Source organism: Pleurodeles waltl, chromosome 9 (genome assembly GCF_031143425.1).
Source record: "Pleurodeles waltl isolate 20211129_DDA chromosome 9, aPleWal1.hap1.20221129, whole genome shotgun sequence".
In the NCBI taxonomy this organism is placed as follows: domain Eukaryota; kingdom Metazoa; phylum Chordata; class Amphibia; order Caudata; family Salamandridae; genus Pleurodeles; species Pleurodeles waltl.
Genome location: NC_090448.1, coordinates 31,779,735 through 31,794,599, shown reverse-complemented (window position 1 = coordinate 31,794,599; position 14,865 = coordinate 31,779,735). Strand labels below are relative to the sequence as shown.

Sequence of the window (14,865 nt, the reverse complement as noted above, 5' to 3'; positions counted from 1 at the left end):
GCCGGAGCATACCAGGGAGCATAGGCAGGCTTTGGTATGAGCTGTGGGTGGAGGAGAGTGTGTTGAATAAAAAATCATCCTCGACCTGTTCTGAGTGGAGGCTTACGTTGTGAAATTGTGCTGCTCTGGCCACCACTTGAGAGTACGCAGTGCTGTCCTCTGGTGGAGATGGCTTGGTAGGGTATGCCTCCGGACTGTTATCTGACACTGGTGCGTCGTATAGGTCCCATGCGTCCTGATCTTGGTCACCCTGGCTCATGGTGGTGTGAGCTGGGGAGTGTGATGGAGTTTGTACTGGTGAGACGTTAATCACGGGCGGTGGAGAGGGTGGTGGAGTAACTCTTTTCACCACTTTTGGTTGTGGTGTCTGTTCAGTCTGGAACTCCAACCTTCTCTTTCTTCTGATAGGGGGAAGGGTGCTTATTTTTCCTGTCCCCTGCTGTATGAAAATACGCTTTTGCGTATGGTCCACATCCGTTGATTGTAGCTCTTCCTCAAACCTATGCTTTTGCATTTGTGAGGTTAGCGAGTGCTCTTCTGTATAAGAGCCTGAAGCTGGGTCGGTTGCAGCTTGTTTCGGTACCAAAACCCTGTCAGCGTCCTTTTTCGGCTCCGAGGTGACTTTTTTCTTTTTCGGGGCCGAAACCTCTCGGCGCCGATGTTCGTCGGGCCCGCTGTCTCGGCGTCGAGCCGTTTTGTCAGCACCGGCATCTCGGTGTCGACGCTTGTCTTCAGCACTTTCTCTGTCCCGAGAAGGCTGTGTGCCGGTGTCTCGACCGGAGTCGGACGATCTCGGCACTGTTTGGGCCTTTTTCGGTGCCGACGGTCGGTCACCGAATTTATGGGTCGAGCCATGGCCTGGTGGCAGTGGCGTCCCCTGGGCCTTGTAAATGTTCCTCTGAGTGGATTTCGACGTCTTACTCACGGTTTGTGTATCGTCGAATCCTTCGGAGTCCGAGTCTTGAATCGAGAAGGTACCTTCCTCTTCTTGTTCCTCGAACTCCCGTTGGGCTGTCGGCGTGGACGCCATCTGAAGTCTTCTGGCTCGACGGTCTCGGAGTGTTTTTCGGGACCGGAACGCACGACAGGCCTCGCAGGTGTCTTCGCTGTGCTCAGGTGACAGGCACAGGTTGCAGACCAAGTGTTGGTCTGTGTAGGGGTATTTATTGTGGCATTTGGGGCAGAAACGGAACGGGGTCCGTTCCATCGGCGTTCTTCAGCACGCGGTCGGGCCGACCAGGCCCCGACGGGGGATCGAAAAAACTACCCCGAAGGGCACCGGAGCTCTTCGATCCTTCGACGCGGTGTTGAATCTAACTACGCCGAACCCGAACGCAACAATACCGACGAAAATCTTCCGAAATTTAGCTATTTTTCCGTTCCGAAACTCGGAGCGACAGAAACACGTCCGAACCCGATGGCGGAAAAAAAAACAATCGAAGATGGAGTCGACGCCCATGCGCAATGGAGACAGAAGGAGGAGTCACTCGGTCCCGTGACTCGAAAGACTTCTTCGAAGAAAAACAACTTGTAACACTCCGGCCCAACACCAGATGGCGAGCTATTGCATAACATGCGTATCTACAGCGACAGATGCCATCGAACATATATTTTTCTATACAAAAACCTATTGGCTGGATTTGTCTCCGAGTGTGTGTTCCTCATTTATTGCCTGTGTGTGTACAACAAATGCTTAACACTACTCCTTTGATAAGCCTACTGCTCGACCACACTACCACAAAATAGAGCATTAGTATTATCTCTTTTTGCCACTATCTTACCTCTAAGGGGAACCCTTGGACTCTGTGCATACTATTCCTTACTTTGAAATAGTGCATACAGAACCAACTTCCTACAGGTAGACTTACTGGCTCTGTCCCTTCAATATTGGGGGGCCCTGGGGAAAGACACTGTGCTCCCGGATGTCCGAGCAGGCATCAAAAAAATGACCAAGAACAAGAACCCGGGTCTGGATGGCCTCCTCATTAAATTTTACTCAGCTTACGTGGAGGACAGGGTCCAGGTTTGGTTGCTATATACAAAGAGGCCAAGGAGCAAGGATCCCTTCCATCATCCACTCGAGAAGCACTTATTCTCCCTTTAAGGCCTGGGAAACTGGCCACTGACATTACAGCTTACTGAACTCTCTCGATGTGGAGTATGGATTATAAAATATTCAGCAGAATATTAGACACCTGTCTACTCCAACACATGCCCTCTGTGGTCCTTCGAGATCAGGCGGGGTTGATACCAGGCAGTAGCACAGCTATTAATATCCGGAGACTTTTTCCAATTCTGGAAGCAACCACCTATGATAGGAACAGCGCTGTGATCTTCATTGCAGATTCTGAAAAAGCTTTTGACAGAGAACTTTGTGGCCTGGACTCAGCTGCTTTAAACGGCACTGTGAGCGAGGTTCAGCACAGGCAGGACCATCTCTGAGTTATGCAGTAGAAAGGGGAACATAGTAGGCTGCACGCTCTGTTCCTCCTTTTTGCCCTCACCATAGAGCCTCTTGCTTGCTAGGCCAGCACAGGGAATGCTTATAGAGGCCTAAGAGCCGCAGGGCATGACCACTACATTGCATTGCAAGCAATGTTCCAGGAGCACACAGACTGAGCTCTGCGAGTGGTGAAGAATTTGCTGGACCGCTTTTATTCTCTTTTGTGACGCAGGGTGAATTGGCAAAAATCTAGCCTATTTCCTACAGTGGCCAACAGAGCAGCTCCTTCTGAAATTGGCACTTTGCAGTGGGAGCTACCTCACCTCCCCTACCTAAGGGGGCATGTATGCCATGACCCCCTAGACCTTTAGGAGGGAAACGCGAGACGTGCATTGCTGGGATTTCGAAGCAGTATGGCCTTTTGAAGCTCACTACCCCTATCTTTAGCGCACCAGGGAACTCTGTTGAAAATGATAGCCTTGTACAAGCTTCTCTATTTCTTCATCACCCTCCCGCTGTGGATACCTGAAGAGCTCTTAAAGGAGTTAAAACTCCTTGATCGTTTGCTTCTTAAAGGGCTTGGCACGACAGTTGTTCTGGCCACCCTTCAGAGACCCATAATGGATGGCTGAATGGCCATACCCGATTTCGAATCCTACTACTTTGCGGTCTAGCTACAATGGCTGACCCAGTGGATAGTTTACCGAATACCTGGCAGGGAGGTGGGGCGCTTTACCCCAGACCTCCCAGCCTTGACTAAAAAATTACTCTGTATCAAACTCCCCTACACCTCCGACTATGCCAGACTGACTGTTGCGCTGAGGTGTTTCTGGAGATCAGGTCGTTCAATACCCTACTCCCCCAGTCGCCATGGACTGTCCCAGGACCATTTACTTTTGCACAGAGCTGTTACTAGGGCAATTGATAAGCACTGGAAACAGGGACAGACAGAACCACCCAAATCTGGGGTATGCCAACACCGGAAAAGTGCAACAGGTGCTTACAAAGCGTTAACATGCCTTTAAGAGAGAATACAAGCAGATCTCACCAACGGCCTTCAGAAAGAAGTGGGAGGACGATTTAGGCATCCCTATCACTGATGAGGAAGGGGAAGACATTAGCAGGCATGCCCAAAGTCTCCAGGAATACCATATTTAAGCTTATTAATTTCTATGTGATTCATAGGGCATATGTAACACCAGAAAAGCTCTTCTGCCATTTTGGTCTAGCAAATGCTAAATGCCCGAGATGAGGAGAGGGAGCTGTGGATTTTTTTTTTCCACATGCTCTGCAGTTGCCTATCCTTAACGGAATACTGGGGACCCATTTCTAGCACATTAACTGAGGTGTTCGACCAGGATGTACCCTGCGAACCTGGGCACTGTCTGCTCAGTTGGTATCCTCACACTGCCGAGACATAAGTCTATATTCAGGTCCAGGACCTAGCGCTCCTACTGGCTAAAAGAGAAATCACCTGAAATTGGAAGGCCATGAAAGGCCTCAAATGCACAACCTGGAAACAGGAACTGCAAAAATAAGCGAGATTGGAGGGGGTGGTGAAATTCTGCAAGGCCAAGCTCTGTCAGGGTTCTGTCGAGGGGGAAGAGAGCCTGGGATACCCTGGTGCATGCTTTAGAGCACAAAGATCCCAACCATGGGACTCCGACCCTCTTCCTCAGTAATTGAGGCACCTGTAGGTCCTTGAATGCTTAACACCATATGACACCAGGACATATAATGGGCCCTGTGCAGAATACAATTGCAACGATCGCTCCCTTCTACACCAGGCTAATACTAAACACCAGAACTCTTGAAAGAGACAAAGCACCCGGGAAGGAGGGAAATTTGTTGGGAGAGACATCATTTTTGCACTACATTGGCCAACAAAGAAAGCCAAACGATCTCATCGCATGGACAGCTGGTCTAAGCGTCAGTATGATCCAATTTTGTTTTTGTGTATACTCACGTAAATTTTAATCAAAGAGCAATGAACTTTCTATCACGTTGACTAGACAAATACGGACATCAACTGGATGGGACTCAACATGTTGCAGAATGTACAAGTTAACATTCAATGAAGTAGGTTTAAATAATATGTGGTAGTTGTAGGAAGTTGGTTCTGTATATACTATTTCAAAGTAAGAAATAGTGTGCACAGAGTCCAAGGGTTCCCCTTAGAGGTAAGATAGTGGCAAAAAGAGAATTCTAATGCTCTATTTTGTTGTAGTGTGGTCCAGCAGTAGGCTTATAAGAGGGTAGTGTTAAGCATTTGTTGTGTACACACATCCAATAAATGAGGAACACACACTCAAAGTCTTATTCCAGGCCAATACGTTTTTATATAGAAATATATATTTTCTTAGTTTATTTTAAGAACCACAGGTTCAAGATTTACAAGTAATACTTCAAATGAAAGGTATTTCACTCAGGTGTTCTAGGAACTTTGAATAATCACAATAGCATGTACAGGTTGGCAAAAATTGGCAATAAGCTATTTTAAAAGTGGACAGTGCAAAAATCAACAGTTCCTGAGGGAGGTAAGTAAATGTTAAGTTCACAGGTAAGTAAAACACTTACAGGGTTCAGAGTTGGGTCCAATGTAGCCCACCGTTGGGGGTTCATGGCAACCCCAAAGTTACCACACCAGCAGCTCAGGGCCGGTCAGGTGCAGAGGTCAAAGAGGTGCCCAAAACACATAGGCTTCAATGGAGAACAGGGGTGCCCTGTTCCAGTCTGCCAGCAGGTAAGTACCCGCGTCCAAGGAGGGCAGACCATGGGGGTTTTGTAGGGCACCGGAGGGGGGACACAAGCAGGCACAGAAAGTACACCCTCAGCGCCACAGGGGCGGCCGGGTGCAGAGTGTAAACAGGCGTTGGGTTTTGTATTGAAAGCAATGGGGAGACCCGGGGGTCTTTTCAATGATGCAGGCAGGCACAGGGGGGCTCCTCGGGGTAGCCACCACCTGGGCTAGGCAGAGGGTCACTCCTGCACTGGAGTTTGGTTCCTTCCGGTCCTGGGGACTGCGGGTGCAGTGTTGGTTCCAGGCGTCGGGTCCCATGACACAGGCAGTCGCGGTCAGGGGGAGCCTCTGGATTTCCTCTGCAGGCGTCGCTGTGGGGGCTCAGGGAGGGGGGGGGGGGGGGGGGGGGGAGGGTCAACTCTGGCTACTCACAGGCTTGCAGTCTCCGGGGAGTCCTCCCTGTAGTGTTGGTTTTCCGCAGGTCGAGCCGGGGGCGTCGGGTGCAGAGTAGAAAGTCTCACGCTTCCGGCAGGAAACGTGAAGTCCTTGAAGTTGTTTCTTTGTTGCAAGAAAGTTGCAGATGGTTGAACAGAGCCACTGTTCACAGTAGTTTCTTGGTCCTTGGGTGCAGGGCAGTCCTGTGAGGCTTCAGAGGTCGCTGGTCCCTGTTAGATACGTCGCTGCTGCAGTTTTCTTCGAAGTTGGGGGACAGGCCGGTAGGGCTGGGGCCAAAGCAGTTGTCGTCTCCGTCTTCACTGCTGGGCTTCAGGTCAGCAGTCCTTCTTGTTAAGGTTGCAGGAATCTGATTTCCTGGGTTCTGGGATGCCCCTAAATACTGAATTTAGGGGGGTGTTTAGGTCTGGGAGGGCAGTAGCCAATGGCTACTGTCCTTGAGGGTGGCTACACCCTCTTTGTGCCTCCTCCCTGTGGGGAGGGGGACACATCCCTAATCCTATTGGTGGAATCCTCCAAAATCAAGATGGAGGATTTCTAAAGGAAGGGGCCACCTCAGCTCAGGACACCTTAGGGGCTGTCCTGACTGGTGGGTGACTCCTCCTTGTTTTTCTCATTATCTCCCCTGGATTTGCCGCCAAAAGTGGGGGCTGTGTCCAGGGGGCGGGCATCTCCACTAGCTGGAGTGCCCTGGGGCATTGTAACACGAAGCTTGAGCCTTTGAGCCCCACTGCTAGGTGTTACAGTTCCTGCAGGTGGGAGGTGTTAAGCATCTCCACCCAGTGCAGGCTTTTGTTTCTGGCCTCAGAGAGCACAAAGGCTCTCACCCCAGGGGGTCAGAAACTGGCCTCTCAGCAGCAGGCTGGCACAGACCAGTCAGTCCTGCACTGAAGGATTGGGTACAAATACCGGGGGCATCTTAGAGATGCCCTCTGTGTGCATTTTGTAATAAATCCAACACTGGCATCAGTGTGGATTTATTATTCTGAGAAGTTTTATACCGAACTTCCCAGTATTCAGTGTAGCCATTATGGAGCTGTGGAGTTCGTTTTAGACAAACTCCCAGACCATATACTTAATATGGCCAAACTGAATAGACAAACAGTGTAGGGGCATATTGCTCATGCAGCTACGCCCTCACCTGTGGTATAGTGCACCCTGCCTTAGGGCTGTAAGGCCTGCCAGAGTGGTGACTTTCCTATGCCACAGGCAGTATTTTGTGGGCATGGCATCCTGAGGGAGATGCCATGTCAACTTTGCCTTTTTCTCCCCACCAACACACACAATCTGCAATGGCAGTGTGCATGTGTTAAGTGAGGGGTCCCTTTGGGTGGCACAACACATGCTGCAGCCTGGTCACAGGGCCCTCAGTACCACTGGTACCTTTTACAAGGGACTTGTCTGTGTGCCAGGGTGTGCCAATTGTGGAAACAATGGTACATATTTAGTGAAAGAACACTGGTGCTGGGGCCTGGTTAGCAGGGTCCCAGCACATTCTCAGTCAAGTCAGCATCAGTATCAGGCAAAAAGTGGGGGGTAACTGCAACAGTGAGCCATTTCCTTACTGTAGTAGATAAACATGCTGTGCATAAAATGTAAAGCAGTTCTCCCGCCACAGCTGTGGCTTACCAGAGAATGTTTCCAAGGTCTAGAAAAGTGTATGCAGTACTGCCTGGTCCATCTGAACCTGCTGTCCTGCTAGGACATCCACACAGTATTGTTTGGTCAATGTGTGTGGTGTGGATCAGGCAACTGCCTTAGGTATCAGCTATTGGAATATTACCTAGACAGACCATAGAGGCTGCTATTTTATGTGTAGAATGCAGCCTCGGTGGGGCACGTAGCTGTCTTTTGGCTTGAGCATAGCAGCAAGCTACCCTGCTTTTAAAACAGAACTACCCTTGTTCTGTTTAGAGTAAGCAACAAGTACATTTTGTGTTCTACTAAATGATTGTCCTATCAATGTAGTGCATAACAGTTTACATCCAGCGAATGAAAGGCTGTCTCTGCTACAAAGTCTGGGTGTGAAAAGAATACCAGGAGTTCAATTGTCTGGTTAAAGTGAAAAGGAGAGATCGCCTTGGGTGGAAACTTTGGGTTAGTTCTATGGACTACCCTGTCAGTGTGAATCTTTAAAAAGGCTCTTCCAGCCAGCCTGGATCTCACACACCTCAAAGAAGTGACTGTAATGAGGAATGCTATTTTCCAAGACAAACATTGTAGATGGCATGGATGGCAGAGTTCAAAAGGGGGTCCACATATGTCTAGTGAGAACTATGTTAAAGTTGGAGAATGGACTCGAGGGTAATCTAGGAGGGATAATTATCTTAAGTCCTTTCTTAAATGCTTTGATGACTGGCACTCTGAATAGTGTTCCCTGGAAAGGAAGTGTAAGCTAGACACAAGGTTTGCATATTTAGCAGATAACATACAAAGTCCTGCAATGTTAGCTTCAGAGGGTTAATGTGTTTGGGTAGGCAATACTGGACAAATGTTTAGAATGTGAAAGGAGTATTCTCCCCTTTGCTGTGTTGTTGGGGTGGCACTGGCTTTATGGCTCTGGTTAGAATAGGGATGTTAAGTTTTGCTGCATCCCTTACCAATATATCACACAAAGCAGTAATCAATAGGCAATATCCCCTCTAAGGAATAATCCGATCAAGTAATTAAATAGGAATATCTGAAATATAATATGAGTCCATAGGGAGTGAGGACATTTCCTAGGAGTTCTGTGAGAACTTGACCTCTCACTTTGGCATTTAGGGCACCCAGAACGAGAACAAGACATCTAGATCTACAGCGTGATCTTCTCTTGGCTACACCGTGCATGTGCTGTCTTGAACAGAGATGTTGTATTCAATATGTGGGCTTCACCCAACCCACAGGCTTTCCATTTGCTAGCTCCATCGTCCATCTGAAATCCTTTGTCCCCATTTGTCCATGGCATGCATGTTTTATGTCGTTTAGCCCTCCTCAAGAGCATGGACCAAGTACTACTATACATTCGCATCTCCTGTTCTATGAGCCACTTTTTTCTGTTTCTCTGAGCACTTTACACAAGTTCTCAGGTTAACTGTTGCTCTGTCTCTTCCCACATGCCCCCAACCCTGTGGCTTCTTTTCCAACACAGATCAGCTTTCAAGGCAAATAGAAAGATAATAATACAAACTCTATATAACCAGATAATAAGTGATTTGTGTGTGTATAATAAATATGTCTTGTGAACATAACTAAAAACAGTGTCTGCAAACCATCTTGGGCAGCATGGTTTTTTTTATCGTGTCAATAAAGCATTCAGTTTTCAGACTGAACAGACCAATTGGTTTTGGCTATGGTTGTTTTATCAGCAATCAAAGGCACTACTGACCAGGCTGGGGTATTATGAGCCTAAGCCACCAACGGTATCCAGTTCCATCAAGCAGCAGAAAATACAAAGTGAATCTAGCATTCACACTTTTAAAAGAGCACAGCTCGGGGCTCAATGAGGGAAGTGATTAGTATTTGTCGGAGGTTGGTCAGTTTCAGAAGCAACCAATGGGAGTCAGCAGATTGTAAGCCAATTGGAGCCTGCAACACCACTCAGTTATTTTAATTAATTAAAAAAAAAAAAAAAAAAAGCACAGCGCTTTGCTTCCAGCTGCTGCATGGCGGAGTCGCTGCATCTGTCAAAGGGCTGCTGCTTGGAAGAGTAAAGCTCCATCAGCTTGCAAAGCCCTGTCGCGGGGAAGATACACATCCCTAGGCAATGTTGGCGGTTCTGGGTTGCATCTGAAGTGAAGTTCTGCACCCCTTTGCAGAGTTAATATTGGCTGTGAGCATAAAGCCTTGATCTTGAAAACCCCAAGCATTTTAGATGCCATAAACAGGATAAAATGTCTAACGAGAGCACTTAGACACTCGGGAGGTGCAATGTGCACGTTATTTCATATGCTTTCCATTTCTGCACATCCCAAGAAGTGGTCTTATGTACTCCAGCTGCAGTTAAATACTTTTTTGATAACTTGGGAATACCACGTGCATCCTTTACACAAATTTTTGTTAACACTCTAACGGTTTCTGTGGGCACCAAAAATGTCTTGGGCTGAATAACATTTTCCTTCAAACACATGCAATAATATTACAAGCACTGGCGAGTAACGTTTCAATGTGCACAAAGCTCTTGTTTTCATTAGAGGCACTGCATCCTTTAGCTAGGGCCTACATGTTTTCCTTCGCATTGGGAGGGCCACAGGATATCTGTTTAATTACCTTTATACGGTCAGAACTACTTCATGCTCTAGCATTATTTTTTGGCTTACAAACTGCTGTTGAAATCACAAGTGTAAAGTAGCCGATACTGTGCGCGACTCAGGTTACCAGAAGGCCCCATGTTACTATTGAAAAACAGCATTTGTATCACCCAGATGCCTTGTGTCAATCGCTTAAGGAATCAGTACATTTTGGTATTTATGCTCTTAGTTTAGTTGAAGGGGAAAGTAACCAGCAATTTTCACAACCTTTGTGTTGTTCAATGACTATTTGCACCAGGAAGGTGTGAGTATATTAAAGCACAGTAGTTCGATGTTCTCTGTTCACTTGCTCTATCCTCTTAGTGTAATGGCTGTTGTGGGCGCCAGGTTAAGAGGTTGTTTATGGACAACAATAGCATTTCCCTTTTTTGTGCGAGAGTCTGCACTACATCTAGTTATGCACTTTCCCTCAATTTTGGCATCTGAGCAATGTGTTGTTAAAAGCTCACTACAACAGCAGTGGGCTGTTATAAAATGCAAGTCTAGGTCTTGGCTACACAGTGACACTGACAATGCCAATAGCTCTAGGATTGCAGGGACCTAATGACGTTGCCAAGCTTGTTCATGTAGTTTTCTTAGAAGCTTAGGAACTATGGGAAGGTCTCTAACGTGCAGAGAGCCCAGAGGGAGATTGAAAAACGTCTCGCTCCTCAGAATGTCCTGAAGCTGCTGCCTGAATTCTCTTCTGCAGGCCGGGCAGTCTGGTCTTCTACCTGACCTTCAGGTAACGCAAGGACATCTTCTGATAGAGCCTGCAGTCTTCGGGGTGGTGATCTTCTAGTAAACATAGAACATAGAGGTCAAGGGGTCTGAATGGCCTTTCTTGTCACAGGCAGGGCACTTCACAAAGAGAACGCATTTTCACAGGAAAAGTAAAGATTACATTCAGAAAACTGGTTAAAACCTCCCTAGTTCTAAAAGCCGTCAAATGAGGTTGATTTAACCAGGCCCCCAACAGGTTTTTCAAGAAAGAAAAAAAAAAAAAAAAAAAAAAAACACAAAAACAAAAAGAAGACTGACCACAGTGCTCCCCGATCTTGTTGCCATGAGCCAGAAAACAAAAATGACCTAAATTTCCCCTCCCCTCTGGCACATGATTTTTTATTTATTTTTGGGTGGTGGTTGGGGGTGGGACTGTAGGAACTGTGCCAGTTTTATCGATTCAGTTTATTTAGCTTTCCCGCCAGCATTGCCGTGTATTTTCTTATTTTTCCTCGCTGAAAAAAGGTTTGTGAATACTTAAATGTAGTGAATATTTTTACATATTTGGAGGCATTTCAAAGAAGAAAAATGAATGAAATCTGGTTGTTTCTAGCCTGTCTCATGCTGCAAAAACAATTTTTAAATATTTGCACTTTTTGTCTACAAAAAAAAAACTGCACATACATATATGCAAAGTACTCTGGGACCCTGCACAATGGTGGGGCAATGAAGTGCTTATGACTATTAAAGAGAAGCTCCTGAAAGAGAAAGGTATTTACATACAATTCTAATTTTTCAATCAGGAGTATCTTCCTTAAATGTAGAAACAATCCAATCAAGCATATAAACAAGAGATTAGCGGGTGACATGATTTCAGATAATCTCACTGAATACCTAACAAATTAAATGAACTGCCAGGAACACTGACTGAATAAAGGGACTCTCAGGAAGCATGCTTGCAATCAAGCTGTTGCCATTTTAATCACATTTCCTGAACAATTTGTTTCAAAAGGAAGAAACAGGGTCATTTTCAATCCAAAACCTTCCTGTAAACCCATTTTTTGAAATTCGAATTAGGGTTTAAAAAAAAAAAAAGATGTAAATATATATATATATATATATATATATATATATATATATATATATATATATATATATATATATATATATATATATATATATTTTTAAAGAAAACTGTTCAAAATATATTTACGATGAAATATTTCTTCCTGCAAAAAAGCGTTCTGGGAAACGCACATAACAGAAAACAGGCAAAGTTTACAAATTTGACGAAGATACTTGTGCTGGATAACTTATAGTACAAACAAGTAACTCAACGTCAAGGAGAATGCTTTTATAAAGGATAGCTTGTTAACTTGCAATCCAAAGTTTTTCATCGTGGGTATCTTCCTGGACTTCATAGAGATTTCTATATGGTTAGATGCTCTAATGAAATATGCTCTAATCGCCATAATTTAAAGAGCACTGGAGATTAGTCAAAACCTTTGACAATCATTTACCACAGTGACTTCAATACCGAAAGAAACAGGCATTGCCGCAAAACCTAGTTCCACGATTAGATTCTCACATGTTTACTACCAAGTCTCATTCTGTACACCCACCTTCAAAGTCAAGAGGTTCAGTTATTTTATTCTCATGCTTACAACTATGAAATACAATCCCACAACGATTTAGTAAAACATGCTTTCCCATGTTACTGGATTGTGTCTTGGCACATCCTGATAAAATGAACTATCTAGCACTGCAATGAATTCTGGAAAAGATGAGGTCCAGAAGTCACACTCCTATATGTAAAGGGTGATGCTTACATATGCACCATTCCCAACTCTATTTTTGGGAAGAACTGTGAAGGGGTTTTCAGCCAAACATATTGTTCATGGTGTTTGCATTTAATTCTAATTGCCTCCTACTTATTTTTTTTAAAGTAAAAAGATAGATATATTTGCCTTTTATAGGCATGTTTTCTTTAAGAAATCATTCTCATTAACTAAAACTTTACCTACTAAAATGCGTCCCGGGATCCTGCATATAGGCACCTATACCTCAGTCATTTGCATACATAAGGTTCAGAAAGGACAACGGATTGTGATTATATTAGTATCGCAAGCAGCAATGAACCAAACATGCCAAAGAAATCCTTACCTTTTTGCCCAGCTTGGTGGATCCCCAAAGCCTTCAGATACCGGATACTTGTGCTCTTGTCCTTTGGATTGGAAGGGCTCTTTTTCGTCTGCCGCAGGACCTTTGAAAAAGCCAGTTTCATGTGTTGGTCTACTGTTTTCAACTGGAAATACCTGAAAGGATAGATTTATTTGAACAAATACACAAATTAGTTGTGTGTATTCTTCAGCTGTCTAGAATTAACACAGCAGAAAAGCAATAAAGGGGTTTTGTTCTTTTGTGGCCCGTGCCAGACAGAATTTCCATATAATCTAGGAAAACAAATTGAATTTTAACAGTGCAAAATAACTTGAGGAAAAGAGAAGTGCCCGTCACTATTAGCTTACCTAAAATTGTGCAAAAGAAACACACAGATCACAATCTAATTACAAATGAAAAGGTTACTTACTTGTAATCCCAGTTCTCTGTCAAAGGAGTTGTTGCTCAAATCCACTTTTGAAGAACTCAAATGCTATATATTTTAATATCTCAGTCTTAAAAACAAGCCACTTCGTATAGTAATTCTCCGATAAAGTAAAACGCTGAATAAATACTAATTCTACATGCTGAAAAAATGACCACTTTTTAGGTAGCAGAACTTCCAGTATTTTTTTTTTTTTAAATGTTTCGGGTCTTAGTTGCTGGCAATCTCAAACTCCAACACAAGGACACTGCCTTTCAGCGCCTAGTGTATATCCTCTCACCCCAAACATGTTGAAGTTGGCTTAAAACCTGATTGGTACATTTATCATTTCTCTAAGGCCATAGTATAAGGTGCAGAAGTACACCCATGGCATGGAAAGTTAAATGTCAGTTGTGGGCTGTGGCACTCACTGTGCCATCCTCAGGGGGTTGTGAAAACATGGTCTACCCCGTGTAGTCTGACTGCAGCAGTTTGAACCCTGGTACACTGTGTAGGAAGTTGGCTCTGTATGCACTATTTCAAAGTAAGGAATAGTATGCACAGAGTCCAAGGGTTCCCCTTAGAGGTAAGATAGTGGCAAAAAGAGATAATACTAATGCTCCATTTTGTGGTAGTGTGGTCGAGCAGTAGGCTTATCAAAGGAGTAGTGTTAAGCATTTGTTGTACATACACACAGGCAATAAATGAGGAACACACACTCGGAGACAAATCCAGCCAATAGGTTTTGTTATAGAAAAATATATTTTCTTAGTTTATTTTAAGAACCACAAGTTCAAATTCTACATGTAATATCTCATTTGAAAGGTATTGCAGGTAAGTACTGTGGGAACTTTGAATAATCACAGTAGCATATATACTTTTTACATAAAACACAATAAGCTGTTTTAAAAGTGGACAGTGCAATTTTCACAGTTCCTGGGGGAGGTAAAGTATTGTTAGTTTTAGCAGGTAAGTAAATTACCTACAGGGTTCAGTTTTGGGTCCAAGGTAGCCCAGCGTTGGGGGTTCAGAGCAACCCCAAAGTTACCACACCAGCAGCTCAGGGCCGGTCAGGTGCAGAGGTCAAAGAGGTGCCCAAATCACATAGGCTTCAATGGAGAGAAGGGGGTGCCCCGGTTCCAGTCTGCCAGCAGGTAAGTACCCGCGTCTTCGGAGGGCAGACAAGGGGGGTTTTGTAGTGCACCGGGGGGGACACAAGTCCACACAGAAGATACACCCTCAGCAGCGCGGGGCGGCCGGGTGCAGTGTGTAAACAAGCGTCAGGTTTCCAATGGGAGACCAAGGGGTCTCTTCAGCGGTGCAGGCAGGCAAGGGGGGGCTCCTCGGGATAGCCACCACCTGGGCAAGGGAGAGGGCCTCCTGGGGGTCACTCCTGCACAGAAGTTCCGTTCCTTCAGGTGCTGGGGGCTGCGGGTGCAGGGTCTTTTCCAGCCATCAGGACTTTAGGTTCAGGCAGTCGCGGTCAGGGGGAGCCTCGGGATTCCCTCTGCAGGCGTCGCTGTGGGGGCTCAGGGGGGACAACTTTGGTTACTCACGGTCTCGGAGTCGCCGGAGGGTCCTCCCTGAGGTGTTGGTTCTCCAGCAGTCGAGTCGGGGTCGCCGGGTGCAGTGTTGCAAGTCTCACGCTTCTTGC

At 45.5% G+C, this 14,865-nt stretch overlaps 1 protein-coding gene across 1 annotated transcript in view; it reads right to left on the bottom strand.

Annotated features, from left to right (window-relative positions):
- The window catches only part of QRICH1 (glutamine rich 1), a 259,056-nt gene that overhangs the window by 24,783 nt on the left and 219,408 nt on the right, over positions 1-14,865 (bottom strand). The window contains 1 exon segment of the mRNA XM_069206198.1: positions 12,791-12,942. Within this exon segment, the coding sequence (XP_069062299.1) occupies positions 12,791-12,942 (152 nt within the window).